General features: G+C 46.8%; 1 protein-coding gene across 4 annotated transcripts in view; it reads right to left on the bottom strand.

Annotated features, from left to right (window-relative positions):
• Positions 1-19,094, bottom strand: part of LOC128684698 (solute carrier family 23 member 1-like) — a 66,033-nt gene that overhangs the window by 13,146 nt on the left and 33,793 nt on the right. Inside the window, exons 2-8 of one of the 4 annotated variants that reach the window (XM_070099412.1) lie at positions 18,071-18,274; positions 4,717-4,874; positions 4,210-4,409; positions 3,895-4,021; positions 3,689-3,809; positions 2,500-2,641; positions 1,341-1,454 (exon numbers count right to left, since the gene is read on the bottom strand). In XM_070099412.1, coding sequence (XP_069955513.1) covers positions 1,341-1,454; positions 2,500-2,641; positions 3,689-3,809; positions 3,895-4,021; positions 4,210-4,409; positions 4,717-4,874; positions 18,071-18,274 — 1,066 coding nt within the window. Of the gene's footprint in view, positions 1-1,340; positions 1,455-2,499; positions 2,642-3,688; positions 3,810-3,894; positions 4,022-4,209; positions 4,410-4,716; positions 4,875-16,116; positions 16,128-16,165; positions 16,198-17,488; positions 17,519-18,070; positions 18,275-19,094 lie in introns of those variants that run through there. The other 3 variants (XM_070099436.1, XM_070099421.1, XM_070099429.1) reach the window with 3 other exon arrangements.

The following is a 19,094-nucleotide window of genomic DNA, read 5'->3' as shown; positions in this document are numbered from 1 at the left end:
ATTGGTTCCAGGCGCTAGAGGGATGTATCGTATAGGATTGATGACACAAATTAAAGTTCTAGCACGTAAGAGCGACCGTGAAAACACCAGAAAAACCGGGAGCACAACGAGGCACGCTGACAGTCAAAGAGTCAAAGGGGTAAATTATCATACATAGCAGCATACGAAAATCACTCAATCCGGCATGAGATGTATGCCGGAGCATACATCTCATTACTGTGCAACTATGCTCACACAACATCATTTAGAGTTAGTGATTCCTGATGTTTTCTGAGGTTGTGTGATGAGACACTGTGCTTCAGGTCCCTGAATCTTGTTCCCGTGGCTTGGTTGATAACGCTCTCGCCTCACACACTGTGTCCATGGTTTGATCCCCTTCACAGGAGGAAATGCTGGGCGTGTTTCCTTAAAACCTGCTGCCTCTGATCCCCTACCAGTAAGTAGGTACCTGGGTGTTAGTGGTCTGGTGTGGGTGGCATCCCGGTTTTCCTTGTTGGCTAACCCTCTGCTTTAAAAATCCCACAATGTACCTGGATAAACTTAATAGTCTTGCTAATACATTCACCGTCATGGTCGCTCAGCTATCATAACTTTGGGGTCCAGTCCCTGGACCCTTCATGTAACTCTGTAATCTTTTGACTACCACCCACAGGATGGGTATGGGGTGACTACCACCCACAGGATGGGTATGGGGTGCATGATAAACATATTAAACTAGCAACATCATTGTCGGGGTTTGCTGAACTCGGTTTCAGTAATAAGGGTATTTTGTTTTGCCTTATATGGAGAACTTACTGACTGTCTTCAGTTAGAGTAAATTGTTTGGTCTTTCCTCTTGTCTAACGTTGTGCTGTTCACTGCTGCTTCCAGCATTATTGCTGTTTGCTGAATCGATCTTCCTACTGCTCGAGCAAGCTGTTACAGTGTCTCTATGACTCAAAGGTTAGTTTATATAGGGAACTGCACTGTTAGTCATATCTTAATTAAGTCCAGTCTAACCGACCCCACGCACACACGTACTAACATAGAATTCTTGTAGGTAGGATACTGTTGTAATGCTGTAGCCAGGGGTATTGTTATCTACACAGACATGGGTCGTGCCACGCCATACATCTGGCTGACAGCTACGCCATAATGAGTTCATCAGTACATATGGATTGTTTATCAAGGAAGGTGAGCAGAAACAGAACAACAGGTACAGTGTTGAAAACAATAGCTAGAAGAGGAAAATGTGCAGGAGCAGCAACAACAGTAGTAACAGTAGCAACAATAACAACAGAAGTAACAGCAGGAGCAGCAACAACAACAGCAGAACATGCAGCGGCACTAGTAAAACTCACCTGCCAGTCTGGCACAGGCGAAGTAGTCTCCAATACTCTCGACGATGCTAGCCAGGACACCAGCCAGCATGCCCAGTGTACCAGCCAGGCTCACAATGGGTACTCCCCACTGACCTGTTGAACACTCCAAATTATATCACCCAAAGCTAGAGAACGCTGACACAGCTACTTACAGGAGACACTAGCAAAGTTACTTACAGGGGTACGGGACACTAATTAAGGTACTAACAGGGATATAGAACACTATAAAAGGTGACGATTGAGACACTTATGCAACGTATGGGAATCTTTATTAAGGAAACGTTTCACCACACAGTGGCTTCATCAGTCCAGTACAAAGTACAAAGGGATTAGGAGAGGAGAAGTTTGAGGTAATCAGTCCCTCAGCCTGGAATCGATGTGTTCAGTCCATCATTCTTGTAGAAAGTGCAACATATGACCCGAGAAGTGGCTTATATACTGTAGTCAGGTGAGTCGAAGCAGGAGGAGGCGGGATCATAGTGGAACCATTCACTAATCTAAGTAGGTCTTCGTCCAAAGGTTGGACAAGTATTAACGAATTTCTTGTATCAAGATCCCATTAGATTAGTGGATGGTTCCACTATGACCCCGCCTCATCCCCCTTCGACTCGACTGACTACAGTATATAAGCCACTTCTCGGGCCATATGCTACAGTTTCTACAAGAGTAATGGACTGAACACATCGATTCTAGGCTGAGGGACTGATTACATCAAACTCCTCCTCTCCTAATCCCTTTCTACTTTGTATTGTACTGATGAAGCCACTGTGTGGCGAAACGTTTTCTTAATAAAGATTCCCATATGTTGCATAAGTGTCTCAATCTTCAACTTGATGGGGTGCATAATAAACATATTAAACTAAAAACTAAACTCTTCAACTTGTCGGTTTTCAAAACCATTTATCAGTATCAAAGATACTAACAGGGATATAGAAACTAGGAAAGCTACTTACAGGGGTAGGGGACATTGACAAAGATACTTATAAGGATAGGGAACATGACACAGGTACCTGCAGGGGTATGGAACACTAACAAACGTACTTACAGGGGTAGAAGACACTAACAAATGTACTTACAGGACTGGGGGACGCTAACAAAGGTTCTTACAGGAGTAGGGGACGCTAACAGAGGTACTTACAAGGGTAGGGGACGCGAATCCAGGGTGATTCGGTAATGATGTTGAGTCTAAGGTCAGTTCTGGCATGGTTGTTTGCAGGCAACACCTGAGTGATTGTCAGCAACCAGCAGGTCACCCAGGCACCAACCACAGCCAGCAACACCTGCAGGGAGACCTCAGGTGAGTGAGCGAGGTTGGGAGAAAGAGAGAGAGAGAGAGAGAGAGAAAGGTGGGAAGTAAAGAGAGGAAGAGGAAGTGAGAGGGGGAACTAGGGTGGAAGATAAACGTAAAGAGAACATGGGGAGGTGAGGGAATTAAGGTTATTTAGTGGGTACAGTAAACTGTTGCTGCCTAACTGCTGCACAATCTCTCCTGAAAGATGAATATAGGAATAAAAATAAACAGCATTCTCTCCTCCCACTCTACGTTCAGCTTCTACCACCCACGATTGTTTCAATTCCACTCTATGGTAATGTTTTCTTTTTTTAAGGTTATGTATGCTAGACGTATTGTTAATCTCGTGCCTAATAATGATTGTGTACAGACCCTGATCCACCACGAGGCCTGGTCTCAGACCGGGCCGCGGGGGCGTTGACCCCCGAAATCCTCTCCAGGTAAAACTCCAGGTACAAAGAGAGAATGAGCGTCTCTAACATTACTCTTACATGACACAGTATGAAAGATGTACTGTTGTGTACAACTGGAACACTGGTATAAACACAGACTATGTAAGTATGGTACAATATGTCACCAAGACGGTCATAAAGAATAATATCAATATAGATAAGTTCCTGTGTACATATAGTGTATATATGTTATGTTGTAAATAAGGAGAATATATTGCCAAGTAGCGTCGTTGAAGCTATAGTGTCTTGATGGGATTTATGGTAGCGGCTGCCTCTCGAAAACCTATCATAGTCATTGCTTAATATACTTATGTTCTTAGTATTAGTACTATTACTTCTACTATGGAAGGTCTGGTCTGGAGGGAAGCAGTACCGCCAACACCATCATTTGTTTGCACGTTCTCTCAGCGGTTCCCCCCAGCGGTTCCCTCCAGCGGTTCCCCCCAGCGGTTCCCCCCAGCGGTTCCCCCCAGCGGTTCCCCCCAGCGGTTCCCCCCAGCGGTTCCCCCAGCGGTTTCCCCAGCGGTTCCCCCCAGCGGTTCCCCCCAGCAGTTCCTTCCCGTACCTAACCAGAGATAACTTACTGGGAAGAGCTTGAAGAGGTAGATGTTGATCCTGGTGAAGCCCCTGGTCCTGGACCAGGTAAGACCCAATACTGGTACCTCACTCATGTACTGTGAAAACACTACCAGCAACACTATGGTTCTGCAACACAAGAAAGTAAGTGTCAACAGTGCCTCTAACACCCATACTATGTTCAGTGTATTCAGAGAGAGAGACAGAGACTCACAGACAGGAGATGCCCCAGTGGGAAGACGCCTTGTCAGCTGCCACTTTGAAGAGGGAGAAGCCTATTAGTGTGATGGTGGAGACGATGACCAGTGGAGATATCCATCGCAGCAGTGCTCCCACCGCACCTGTAACACAACACAACACTGAAACACCACCCATCAAACACATATACACACACAAAATATTATAACACCATCCGTCACACATACACACACACAAAACACTATAACATCACCCGTCACACATACACATACAGGGCCAGGAACTGTGAATCTACCCCTGCAATCACATATAGATAAGTACATACACTGACCTGTGCATCCCACCAGGACCTGGAAGACAGCAGCTACACAGATGGCACCTTGTATCTCCCTCATGCGGGTCTGCCACACTTGTGTTCTCTGGTCGTAACTGAGTGCCTCCAACTCCTCTTCAGGTGGGCAAGGCATCAGTGCCAGGATGGCCAGGGTGGGCCCCATGAACCCGTGCGTGCCACCCTGCACGATGGGCAGCCTGTGGCAGGGGATGGAGGAAGTATATGACGTGGGCAAGAAGGGAAGGACATGTAGAGATAGAGGACGAGTGGGGAAGGATGACGGATATGAGAAGGAATGTATGAAGAAGGAAGGTAGAAAGGGTGGATAGGATATGGAGAGAAAGAGGGCGGGGGAAGGGTAGGATACAAAGCAGAGAAAAAGATAAATAAAAATCTTTAATTCGCACCATATACAGACAATTATTTCCATTATATTGCTTTACAGAACTAATTGTGGAGGTGTGGCAAGTCTGATGGTGACCTGTGACCTCCCAGCAGACTAACCTCACCCCGAAGACGGTCTGTAGGAGAGTGATCATTCCACTGACGAAGATGATGGTAGAAGCGATGGCACCTCTGGCTGGGTCAGTAACTGCCATGCACATTATGGGAGTCAGGAGGTATGGGATGCTGACGGTGGACTCAACCATCATGAGGTAGTGCTGAGGACACATAGAGACACTCAGTCAACCATGGTGTTGAGGACACAGAGACAGTCAGTCAATCATGGTGCTGAGGACACAGACAGTCAGTCAGTCATGGTGCTGAGGGCACAGACAGTCAGTCAATCATGGTGCTGAGGACACACAGAGACACTCAGTCAATCATGGTGCTGAGGATACACAGAGACAGTCAATCAATCATGGTGCTGAGGATACAGAGACAGTCAGTCAGTCATGGAAGTCAGGTAGTTCTGAGAACACACAGATACGATTGTGTCCATCACTGAGGAAGTGGGACCCAGAAGCAAACAAGAAGAAGAGAAACAGAAAGAGGTTATGGGGGAAAAAGAAGAGGGAACAAAAGAAGAGACACAAGTACAGTATACAGCAAGACTGCCAACCACTTAGATACCCATCAGTTACACAACCCAGGGCAACACGGGTTTAGAGCAGGTCGCTCCTGCCTGTCCCAGCTACTGGACCACTATGACAAGGTCCTGGATGCTGCAGAGTATAAATAAAATACAGATGTAGTATTGACAGACTTTGCAAAAGCTTTCGACAAGTGTGACCATGGTGTAACAGCACACAAAATGCGTGATAAAGGAATAACGGGAAAAGTTGGTAGATGGATCTACAACTTCCTGACAAATAGAACACAAAGAGTAATAGTAAACAGAGTAAAGTCTCAGGCAGCTACAGAGAAGAGCTCTGTTCCACAAGGCACAGTACTCGTTCCCATTCTATTCCTCATCCTCATTTCTGACATAGACAGAGACGTAAGCCATAGCTCCGTGTCTTCCTTTGTGGATGACACCCGGATTACCATGGCAGTGACCTCCATCGAAGACACCGCGAGACTCCAAGCGGACATCAACCAAATCTTCGAATGGGCCACTCAAAACAATATGAAGTTCAACGAGGAGAAATTTCAACCACTCAGATAAGGGAAAGTTGAAGAAATTAAAAATGTATCAAGGTATACGACAAATTCTAACCATACAATAGAGCGGAAAAGTAATGTGAAGGACCTGGGAGTGATAATGTCAGAGGATCTCACCTTCAAAGACCACAACAATGTATCTACTTCATCTGCTAGGAAAATGATAGTATGGATAATGAGAACCTTCAAAACTAGGGACGCCAAGCCCATGATGATTTTCTTCAAATCGCTTGTTCTCTCTAGGCTGGAGTACTGCTGTACACTAACTGCCTCCTTCAAGGCTGGCGACACTGCAGACCTGGAGAGTGTACAAAGAACTTTCACGGCACATGTAAGTACGATAAGGCACCTAAACTACTGGAAACGGTTGAAGGTCCTTCATTTGTATTCCCTCGAAGGCAGACGAGAGAGATACATGATAATATACACTTGGAAGGTCCTGGAGGGATTGGCACCAAACCTGCACACGAAAATCACTCCATATGAAATAAAAAAAACTCGGCAGGTGATGCAACATTCCCCCGATGAAAAGCAGGGGTGTCACGAGTACACTGAGAGACAACACAATAAGTGTCCGGGGCCCAAGACTGTTCAACTGCCTCCCAGCATACATAAGGGGGATTACCAATAGACCCCTGGCTGTCTTCAAGAAGGCGCTGGACAGGCACGTAAAGTTAGTACCTGACCAACCGGGCTGTGGTTCGTACGTCAGCTTGCGTGCGGCCAGCAAGAACAACTTGGTTGATCAGACCTTGATCCACCATGAGGCCTGGTCTCAGACCGGGCCGCGGGGGCGTTGACCCCCGAAACCCTCTCCAGGTAAGCCTGAATTTGATTTGATAAAATCCACTGTGAACGAAATGTCGTCCCTAAAGATCGTGCTCTGCTGCTCGGGTCTATTGGTAATCCCCCTTATGTATGCTGGGAGGCAGCTGAACAGTCTTGGGCCCCTAACACTTATTGTATGATCTCTTAACGTGCTAGTGACACCCCTGCTTTTCATTGGGGGGATGTTGCATCGTCTGCCAAGTCTTCTGCTTTCATAGGGAGTGATTTTTTGTGAGCAAGTTTGGTACTAGTCCCTCTAGGATTTTCCAAGTGTATATAATCATGTATCTCTCCCGCCTGCATTCCAGGGAGTACAGGTTGAGGAACTTCAAGCATTACCAGTAACTGAGGTGTTTTATCGCTGTTATGTGTACCGTGAAGGTTCTCTGTACATTTTCTTGGTCAGCAATTTCACCTGCCTTGAAAGGTGCTGTTAGTGTGCAGCAATATTCCAGCCTAGATAGAACAAGTGACCTGAAGAGTGCCATCATGGGCTTGGCATCCCTAGTTTTGAAGGTTCTCAATATCCATCCTGTCATTTTTCTAGCAGATGCGATTGATACAATGTTATGGTCCTTGAAGGTGAGATCCTCCGACATGATCACTCCCAGGTCTTTAATAATGTTAGTTTTTCGTTCTTTTGTGTGGTTGGAATTTGTTTTATACTTTGATGAAGTTTTAATTTCTTCACGTTTACCATATCTGAGTAATTGAAATTTCTCATCGTTGAACTTCATATTGTTTTCTGCAGCCCACTGAAAGATTTGGTTGACGTCCGCCTGGAGCCTTGCAGTGTCTGCAATGGAAGACACTGTCATGCAGATTCGGGTGTCATCTGCAAAGGATGACACGGTGCTGTGACTGACATCCTTGTCTATGTCAGATATGAGGATGAGAAACAAGATGGGAGCGAGTACTGTGGAGTACTGTCAGTGACTGGTTGAAGCTCAAGACAGAACTTGTAACCAATCTTCATTCTGCATTAACTCCAAGAGTTGGAGAGAACTTTCTCTAGCTAATGTCAACATGGGAGCAGCATAATCAATTAAGGACCTAACATAGGCTATGTACATCATTCTCACGATTCTCACATTAGCACCATAGTTGGGATTGTAGCCAGCAACAGCTTTGAGAGCATTTAGCCTAGCTTTGCATTTCTTGTTTAGTTGTGGTATAGTGGATTTGTTAAAGGGTACATCTACACCAAGATATCTGTAAGTTTTAACGTAGCTAATGATTTCACCCTGCAAATAGATGGGTGGGGGATGTCGTTTGCTTGTTAATATCTTAGTTTTAGAGGAAGATATTATGAGGCGTAATCGATTACAAATTGCTTGAACTTCATTAATAATGGTGCTCATCTTATGCCCTGTTGTATGGATCATGATGTCGTCAACATAGCTTATAGCTATATGTCTAGGTGAGACAGGTAGAGCATTTAGGAAAGTATTAATCAGAATATTAAATAGCATGGGACTGAGAACTCCTCCCTGCGGTGTACCTAAAGACAGTTCCTTAAACTCGCTTCTAAAGCCTTGACAGAGGACAGATATCCTATTATCCAGCAGATATTATCCACCAATACTTGCAAACACTGCAAGGCTCCAGGCGGACATCAACCAAATCTTTCAGTGGGCTGCAGAAAACAATATGAAGTTCAACGATGAGAAATTTCAATTACTCAGATATGGTAAACATGAGGAAATTAAATCTTCATCAGAGTATAAAACAAATTCTGGCCACAAAATAGAGCGAAACACCAACGTCAAAGACCTGGGAGTGATCATGTCGGAGGATCTCACCTTCAAGGACCATAACATTGTATCAATCGCATCTGCTAGAAAAATGACAGGATGGATAATGAGAACCTTCAAAACTAGGGAGGCCAAGCCCATGATGACACTCTTCAGGTCACTTGTTCTATCTAGGCTGGAATATTGCTGCACACTAACAGCACCTTTCAAGGCAGGTGAAATTGCCGACCTAGAAAATGTACAGAGAACCTTCACGGCGTGCATAACGGAGATAAAACACCTCAATTACTGGGAGCGCTTGAGGTTCCTAAACCTGTATTCCCTGGAACGCAGGAGGGAGAGATACATGATTATATACACCTGGAAAATCCTAGAGGGACTAGTACCGAACTTGCACACGAAAATCACTCACTACGAAAGCAACAGACTTGGCAGACGATGCACCATCCCCCCAATGAAAAGCAGGGGTGTCACTAGCACGTTAAGAGACCATACAATAAGTGTCAGGGGCCCGAGACTGTTCAACTGCCTCCCAGCATACATAAGGGGGATTACCAACAGACCTGGTCACAGACCGGGCCGCGGGGGCGTTGACCCCCGGAACTCTCTCCAGGTAAACTCCAGGTAAACCCCTGGCAGTCTTCAAGCTGGCACTGGAGTTTACCTGGAGAGAGTTCCAGGGGTCAACGCCCCCGCGGCCCGGTCTGTGACCAGGCCTCCTGGTGGATCAGAGCCTGATCAACCAGGCTGTTGCTGCTGGCTGCACGCAAACCAACGTACGAGCCACAGCCCGGCTGGTCAGGAACCGACTTTAGGTGCTTGTCCAGTGCCAGCTTGAAGACTGCCAGGGGTCTGTTGGTAATCCCCCTTATGTATGCTGGGAGGCAGTTGAACAGTCTCGGGCCCCTGACACTTATTGTATGGTCTCTTAACGTGCTAGTGACACCCCTGCTTTTCATTGGGGGGATGTTGCATCGTCTGCCAAGTCTTTTGCTTTCGTAGTGAGTGATTTTCGTGTGCAAGTTCGGTACTAGTCCCTCTAGGATTTTCCAGGTGTATATAATCATGTATCTCTCCCTCCTGCGTTCCAGGGAATACAGGTTCAGGAACCTCAAGTGCTCCCAGTAATTGAGGTGTTTTATCTCCATTATGCGCGCCGTGAAGGTTCTCTGTACATTTTCTAGGTCAGCAATTTCACCTGCCTTGAAAGGTGCTGTTAGTGTGCAGCAATATTCCAGCCTAGATAGAACAAGTGACCTGAAGAGTGACATCATGGGCTTGGCCTCCCTAGTTTTGAAGGTTCTCATTATCCATCCTGTCATTTTTCTAGCAGATGCGATTGATACAATGTTATGGTCCTTGAAGGTGAGATCCTCCGACATGATCACTCCCAGGTCTTTGACGTTGGTGTTTCGCTCTATTTTATGGCCAGAATTTGTTTTGTACTCTGATGAAGATTTATTTTCCTCGTGTTTACCATATCTGAGTAATTGAAATTTCTCATCGTTGAACTTCATATTGTTTTCTGCAGCCCACTGAAAGATTCGGTTGATGTCCGCCTGGAGCCTTGCAGTGTCTGCAATGGAAGACACTGTCATGCAGATTCGGGTGTCATCTGCAAAGGAAGACACGGTGCTGTGGCTGACATCCTTGTCTATGTCAGATATGAGGATGAGGAACAAGATGGGAGCGAGTACTGTGCCTTGTGGAACAGAGCTTTTCACCGTAGCTGCCTTGGACTTCACTCTGTTGACGACTACTCTCTGTGTTCTGATAGTGAGGAAATTATAGATCCATCGACCGACTTTTCCTGTTATTCCTTTAGCACGCATTTTGTGCGCTATTACGCCATGGTCACACTTGTCGAAGGCTTTTGCAAAGTCTGTATATATTACATCTGCATTCTTTTTATCTTCTAGTGCATTTAGGACCTTGTCGTAGTGATCCAATAGTTGAGACAGACAGGAGCGACCTGTTCTAAACCCATGTTGCCCTGGGTTGTGTAACTGATGGGTTTCTAGATGGGTGGCAGGCTTGCTTCTTAGGACCCTTTCAAAGATTTTTATGATATGGGATGTTAGTGCTATCGGTCTGTAGTTCTTTGCTGTTGCTTTACTGCCCCCTTTGTGGAGTGGGGCTATGCCTGTTGTTTTTAGTAACTGTAGGACGAACCCCGTGTCCATGCTCCCTCTCCATAGGATGGAAAAGGCTCGTGATAGGGGCTTCTTGCAGTTCTTGATGAACACGGAGTTCCATGAGTCTGGCCCTGGGGCAGAGTGCATGGGCATGTCATTTATCGCCTGTTCGAAGTCATTTGACGTCAGGATAACATCGGATAGGCTTGTGTTAACCAAATTTTGTGGCTCTCTCATAAAAAATTCATTTTGATCTTCGACTCTCAGTCTGGTTAGCGGCTTGCTAAAAACTGAGTCATATTGGGACTTGAGTAGCTCACTCATTTCCTTGCTGTCATCTGTGTAGGTACTTAGAGGAGTGGAGTGACTTTCATTGGTTTCTTTCTCTTTTCTTGAAATACCAGACGTATACAGTGAATTTCATATAACCTGTAGTTACCAGCGGTCACAATATACACAACGAGAAGCAAATATTACTACAGAAAAAGCGTCTTTCCTCCCAAAAATTTCCACCAGTCAACTATAGTGATAATATAGCATTTATTGTGGTGGAGACAGAAAAAACCTAGAAAAGCTAGATACAGCGATTGATAAACAAGGGTTGAGGCTCGACCGTTCGTCACTGTAGGAGCTGCCAGAAATCACCGGTTCTTCAACACGCAAGTTATACTTTTGTATCAATCAAATCACATATTACTCGGGTAGGTAGATAATTTCCAGTAGATCCTTCATGTGTTAGCCCAAATCACCGACCAGTATGTTTTAAATAAGTGACCCACTGATCAGATCAGACTGGTTCTGAACCCTGGACTGGTCCGAACCATTCACTGGTCCGAACCCTTGACTGGTTTCAAACGGATTCGTTGGACAATAAAGCAGACTGTAAATGGATGGGGTTGTAGGCGCCCTTATCAAACACAAACAATAAATATAAATCAGGAACATACATGGTAAGCTGTCCAATATACAAGTACAGTTAGAAATAGAAATACAAATAGCTAGAGCTTCATTTAAGGAGGTTATTAAAAGAGTATTCAAGAGGTTGCTAGTAGAATTACAGTAAATCAACCATTCAAATCATTATGAAGCTCTGTGTAGTCTGCAGTAAATCAAACAAACGGGCTTCCACATGGATAAATTGTCATTTTTGTGGAAATTGGTGTCACGCCCCTTGTGCAGATATCCAAGAACTAGCTACAAGCAGCATTAAAACAGGGAAGTGTTTTTGGGTATGCCCAAATGAGATAAATCTGTGGACTAAAATCACAAGGGTATTAAAAGAGGATAACATCAAAGCTGCTTTCATAGAAAACCTGGAAGCTTTCTACAACAGATGGGAACATAAAAAGTCTGGGCTGAATGGTACTGCCCTTGATACTGGCCATGTAGTCAGAAACTGTAAGGCTGGAGGTGATGTCCTGGTAGTCAGTAAATATGGGGCTGATAGTGCTGTCCTGGGAGACAGAAATGGTGAAGCTGGAGGTGCTGTCCTGGGAGACAGTAATGGTGAAGCTGGAGGTGCTGTCCTGGGAGACAGTAATGGTGAAGCTGGAGGTGCTGCCCTGGGAGACAGTAATGGTGAAGCTGGAGATTTTGTCCAGGTAGTCGGGAATTATACGCAGGAAGGAATACATATAAATGACCTCATAGGGGACAGGAGCCGTAGTGGGGAAACAAGTGTAGTCAAAGATAAGATAAAACCAATATTGCAAACTAGAAATACCACAGGAAATAGCAAACAAGAGGACTCCACTAGCAACAACTGGTGGGAGCTCCATTGTTGGTGCAAGGGAGGATAGGAATAAGACAGGTAAACATGCACCAACAGGGAATACAGTCACAGAAACCCAAGGCAAACGGAAACCAAGCCTGTGCACATACTATGCACTTGGTATCTGCAGACATGGGAAATCTGGAAAAACAGACGGGACGTGCAACTGTGACCACCCTAGAAAATGCCGTGCCCATATGACAACAGGAAAATGCAAACTCCCTTCCTGTAAGCTTTTTCACCCTGAAATGTGTACCTCTTCAGTACAGGAAAGACTGTGCTATAAGTTAAATTGCCAGGCACACCATCTAAAGGGGACAAAAAGATACAAAACATCCAGGCCATGGGAAAACCTGGGTAGCCACAGCCACTCAAGAGGGAGAGGTTTTTTAATGCCAGGAAGGAAAAAAAACTGGCAGGAAATGGCAGAAATCGTACACCAAATCCAGTCATTCCTGGAGTGGAACCACAGTCGATGGCCTCCACTCCAAACCAACAGATACAGATACTAATGCCGGAAAAAAAAATCCTTTCCCAGTACCAACAATACCACCAGTCCGATAACATTCTTCTTTGCAAATATATAGGGTCTAAAGCCAGCAACAAACAACAAAATACCTTTCATTCGTGGACTGCTTGCAGAGGCAAAGGCAATGTTCGCGGCTTTCACTGAGACCCACATAAAGGATCACTTCGACAACGAAATATGGATCCCAGATTACAACCTATACAGATGTGACAGAGTGAACAGGCAAAAGGGAAGGGGGGGTTGGCCTGTACATTGCAGAGTCACTTGTTTGCACAGAACTGCTTAATGCCTCAAATGATGTAATGGAAGTTTTAGCAGTAAAGGTCGAGAACCAAAACCTAGTCATTGTGGTAGTCTACAAGCCTCCGGATGCAACATCCCAGCAATTCCAGGAACAGCTGTTAAAAATTGACCACTGTCTGGAAAATCTTCCAGCTCCTGCACCCAACATCTTGCTCCTGGGGGATTTCAACTTAAGGCACCTAAAATGGAGGAATATAGCAAATAATGTTGTTGCAGTAATAACACCAGGAGGCAGCTCTGATGAAAACTCACACTCACACGAGCTTTTAAATCTCTGCACAAAATTCAATTTAAACCAGCAAATAATAGAGCCTACTAGACTGGAGAATACACTAGACCTCATCTTCACTAACAATGATGATCTGATAAGAAATGTCACCATATCAAAAACAATATACTCAGATAACAACATAATTGAGGTTCAGACATGTATGCGCGGAGCCCCAGACCGACATAATGAGACTAGTCACGAGGGTGCATTCACCAAATTCAACTTCAATAACAAAAACATAAAGTGGGACCAAGTAAACCAAGTCCTAACCGATATAAGCTGGGAAGATATACTAAGCAACACAGACCCCAACTTATGCCTAGAACAGATTAACTTGGTGGCACTCGATGTATGCACAAGGCTTATTCCTCTAAGAAAAAGGAGGAGTAGATGTAAAATAGAAAGAGACAGGCGCTCCCTTTACAGACGACGGAAAAGAATAGCAGAGCGGCTAAAAGAGGTCAGTATATCTGAAATGCATAGGGAGACACTGGCCAGAGAAATAGCAAGCATCGAACTTAAGATAAAGGAATCTTATAGGAGTCAGGAATCGCGGGAAGAACTAAAAGCCATAAATGAAATCGAAAGAAGTCCAAAGTATTTCTTCTCCTATGCCAAATCAAAGTCGAGAACAACGTCCAGTATTGGGCCCCTACTTAAACAAGATGGGTCCTACACACATGACAGCAAGGAAATGAGTGAGCTACTCAAGTCCCAATATGACTCAGTTTTTAGCAAGCCGCTAACCAGACTGAGAGTCGAAGGTCAAAATGAATTTTTTATGAGAGAGCCACAAAATTTGGTTAACACAAGCCTATCCGATGTTATCCTGACGCCAAATGACTTCGAACAGGCGATAAATGACATGCCCATGCGCTCTGCCCAAGGGCCAGACTCATGGAACTCCGTGCTCATCAAGAACCGCAAGAAGCCCCTATCACGAGCCTCTACCACCCTATGGAGAAAGAGCATGGACACGGGGGTCATCCCACAGTTACTAAAAACAACAGACATAGCCCCACTCCACAAAGGGGGCAGTAAAGCAACAGCAAAGAACTACAGACCGATAGCACTAACATCCCATATCATAAAAATCTTTGAAAGGGTCCTAAGAAGCAAGCCTGCCACCCATCTAGAAACCCATCAGTTACACAACCCAGGGCAACATGGGTTTAGAACAGGTCGCTCCTGTCTGTCTCAACTATTGGATCACTACGACAAGGTCCTAGATGCACTAGAAGACAAAAAGAATGCAGATGTAATATATACAGACTTTGCAAAAGCCTTCGGCAAGTGTGACCATGGCGTAATAGCGCACAAAATGCGTGCTAAAGGAATAACAGGAAAAGTCGGTCGATGGATCTATAATTTCCTCACTAACAGAACACAGAGAGTAGTAGTCAACAGAGTAAAGTCCGAGGCAGCTACGGTGAAAGCTCTGTTCCACAAGGCACAGTACTCGCTCCCATCTTGTTCCTCATCCTCATACCTGACATAGACAAGGATGTCAGCCACAGCACCGTGTCTTCCTTTGCAGATGACACCCGAATCTGCATGACAGTGTCTTCCATTGCAGACACTGCAAGACTCCAGGCGGACATCAACCAAATCTTTCAGTGGGCTGCAGAAAACAATATGAAGTTCAACGATGAGAAATTTCAATTACTCAGATATGGTAAACACGAGGAAATAAAATCTTTATCAGAGTACAAAACAAATTCTGGCCACAAAATAGAGCGAAACACCAAAGTCAAAGACCTAGGAGTGATCATGTCGGAGGATCTCACCATCAAGGACCATAACATTGTATCAATCGCATCTGCTAGAAAAATGACAGGATGGATAATGAGAACCTTCAAAACTAGGGAGGCCAAGCCCACGATGACACTCTTCAGGTCACTTGTTCTATCTAGGCTGGAATATTGCTGCACACTAACAGCACCTTTCAAGGCAGGTGAAATTGCTGACCTAGAAAATGTACAGAGAACCTTCACGGCGCGCATAACGGAGATAAAACACCTGAATTACTGGGAGCACTTGAGGTTCCATAACCTGTATTCCCTGGAATGCAGGCGGGAGAGATACATGATTATATACACCAGGAAAATCCTAGAGGGACTAGTACAGAAATTGCACACGAAAATCACTCACTACGAAGGCAAAAGACATGGCAGACGATGCAACATCCCCCCAATGAAAAGCAGGGGTGTCATTAGCACGTTAAGAGACCATACAATAAATGTCAGGGGCCCGAGACTGTTCAACTGCCTCCCAGCATACATAAGGGGGATTACCAACAGACCCCTGGCAGTCTTCAAGCTGGCACTGGACAAGCACCTAAAGTCGGTTCCTGACCAGCCGGGCTGTGGCTCGTACGTTGGTTTGCGTGCAGCCAGCAGTAACAGCCTGGTTGATCAGGCTCTGATCCACCAGGAGGCCTGGTCACAGACCGGGCCGCGGGGGCGTTGACCCCCGGAACTCTCCAGGTAAACTCCAGGTACTCCAGCAAAGGACAGATATTAGAGAGCCTGGGAGTAAACACTGAGGCTGTCGGCTGAGAGCTGTCTACTTCTACCTAGACTGACAAAATGTATTGTATTATTTAGACGTGTGAGTGAGGAAGAGAAATACGTGAGTGATATACAAATGAGAGACTCCCTTGGAGACCTTGAACCAGACAGGTGTACTAGGGAGTGTGAAGGACTCACCTGGAGACCAAGGACCAGACAGGTGTACCAGGGAGTGTGAAGGGTTCACCTGGAGACCAAGGACCACACAGGTGTACCAGGGAGTGTGAAGGGCTCACCTGGAGACCAAGGACCACACAGGTGTACCAGGGAGTGTGAAGGGCTCACCTGGAGACCATGGACCAGACAGGTGTACCAGGGAGTGTGAAGGACTCACCTGGAGACCATGGACCAGACAGGTGTACCAGGGAGTGTGAAGGGATCACCTGGAGACCATGGACCAGACAGGTGTACCAGGGAGTGTGAAGGACTCACCTGGAGACCATGGACCAGACAGGTGTACCAGGGAGTGTGAAGGGATCACCTGGAGACCATGGACCACACAGGTGTACCAGGGAGTGTGAAGGACTCACCTGGAGACCATGGACAAGACAGGTGTACCAGGGATCGTGAAGGGTTCACCTGGAGACCAAGGACCAGACAGGTGTACCAGGGAGTGTGAAGGACTCACCTGGAGACCATGGACAAGACAGGTGTACCAGGGATCGTGAAGGGTTCACCTGGAGACCAAGGACCAGACAGGTGTACCAGGGAGCGTGAAGGGTTCACCTGGAGACCAAGGACCAGACAGGTGTACCAGGGAGCGTGAAGGGTTCACCTGGAGACCAAGGACCAGACAGGTGTACCAGGGAGCGTGAAGGGTTCACCTGGAGACCAAGGACCAGACAGGTGTACCAGGGAGCGTGAAGGGCTCACCTGGAGACCAAGGACCAGACAGGTGTACCAGGGAGTGTGAAGGGTTCACCTGGAGACCAAGGACCAGACAGGTGTACCAGGGAGCGTGAAGGGTTCACCTGGAGACCAAGGACCAGACAGGTGTACCAGGGAGCGTGAAGGGTTCACCTGGAGACCAAGGACCAGACAGGTGTACTAAGGGGAATGAAGGACTCACCTGGAGACCAAGGACCAGACAGGTGTACCAGGGAGCGTGAAGGGCTCACCTGGAGACCAAGGACCAGACAGGTGTACCAGGGAGCGTGAAGGGTTCACCTGGAGACCAAGAACCAGACAGGTGTACCAGGGAGTGTGAAGGGTTCACCTGGAGACCATGGACCAGACAGGTGTACCAGGGAGGATGAAGAACTCACCTGGAGACCATGGACCAGACAGGTGTACCAGGGAGTGTGAAGGGTTCACCTGGAGACCATGGACCAGACAGGTGTACCAGGGAGGATGAAGAACTCACCTGGAGACCATGGACCAGACAGGTGTACCAGGGAGTGTGAAGGGTTCACCTGGAGACCATGGACCAGACAGGTGTACCAGGGAGGATGAAGAACTCACCTGGAGACCATGGACCAGACAGGTGTACCAGGGAGTGTGAAGGGTTCACCTGGAGACCAAGGACCACACAGGTGTACCAGGGAGGTTGAGACTCACCTGGAGACCAAGGACCACACAGGTGTACCAGGGAGTGCGGAGGGCTCACCCGGAGACCAAGGACCACACAGGTGTACCAGGGAGGATGAAAGACTCGCCTGGAGACCAAGGACCACACAGGTGTACCAGGGAGGATGAAAGACTCGCCTGGAGACCAAGGACCACACAGGTGTACTAGGGAGTGCGAAGGGCTCACCTGGAGACCAAGGACCACACAGGTGTACTAGGGAGTGCGAAGGGCTCACCTGGAGACCAAGGACCACACAGGTGTACTAGGGAGTGCGAAGGGCTCACCTGGAGACCAAGGACCACACAGGTGTACCAGGGAGTGCGAATCGCTCACCTGGAGACCAAGGACCACACAGGTGTACCAGTGAGGATGAAAGACTCGCCTGGAGACCAAGGACCACACAGGTGTACCAGTGAGGATGAAAGACTCGCCTGGAGACCAAGGACCACACAGGTGTACCAGGGAGCATGAGACTCACCTGGAGACCAAGGACCACACAGGTGTACCAGGGAGGATGAGACTCACCTGGAGACCAAGGACCACACAGGTGTACCAGGGAGGGTTGTCCTCCACGCTGTACAATAACCTGCTGCTCGTGTTGTCCCCCACCAGTACTTCACGAGATTTGGTCATCTCCTCCTCCTCCTCCTTGCTGCTGGGGGGGCGTTGCTCCCCTTCCTCATCCTCCTTCAGACCCCCCACGTCCACACTTCCATCCACACACTCCATCTGTCGGGACAAGAGAGAAGCTGTTAATGTAAATAAGTAAAGATATTTATTCAAAATGGCACTGGCACTGGCACTGGACAAGCACCTAAAGTCGGTTCCTGACCAGCCGGGCTGTGGCTCGTACGTTGGTTTGCGTGCAGCCTGCAGTAACAGCCTGGTTGATCAGGCTCTGATCCATCAGGAGGCCTGGTCACAGACCGGGCCGCGGGGGCGTTGACCCCCGGAACTCTCTCCAGGTAAACTCCAGGTAGCATGACGGAGTGCGCAGCGCCAGCATGAAACCTAAGCTTGGTAACTCACACGAAAAAGTCACTAGCATGACTGGTGCTGGTACTGAAGCTACTAGTATGGTGCTGGTACTGAAGCTACTAGTATGGTGCTGGTACTGAAGCTACTAGTATGGTGCTGGTACTGAAGCTACTAGTATGGTGCTGGTACTGAAGCTACTAGTATGGTGCTGGTACTGAAGCTACTAGTATTGTGCTGGTACTGAAGCTACTAGTATGGTGCTGGTATTGAAGCTACTAGTATGGTGCTGGTACTGAAGCTACTAGTATGGTGCTCGTACTGAAGCTACTAGTATTGTGCTGGTACTGAAGCTACTAGCATGACAGGTGCTGGTACTGAAGCTACTAGTATGGTGCTGGTACTGAAGCTACTAGTATGGTGCTCGTACTGAAGCTACTAGTATTGTGCTGGTACTGAAGCTACTAGCATGACAGGTGCTGGTACTGAAGCTACTAGTATTGTGCTGGTACTGAAGCTACTAGTATGGTGCTGGTACTGAAGCTACTAGCATGACTGTTGCTGGTACTGAAGC

Source organism: Cherax quadricarinatus, chromosome 5, assembly GCF_038502225.1.
Source record: "Cherax quadricarinatus isolate ZL_2023a chromosome 5, ASM3850222v1, whole genome shotgun sequence".
In the NCBI taxonomy this organism is placed as follows: domain Eukaryota; kingdom Metazoa; phylum Arthropoda; class Malacostraca; order Decapoda; family Parastacidae; genus Cherax; species Cherax quadricarinatus.
Note: the sequence above shows the minus strand (reverse complement) of the source record. Positions and strands in the feature narration are given on the sequence as shown.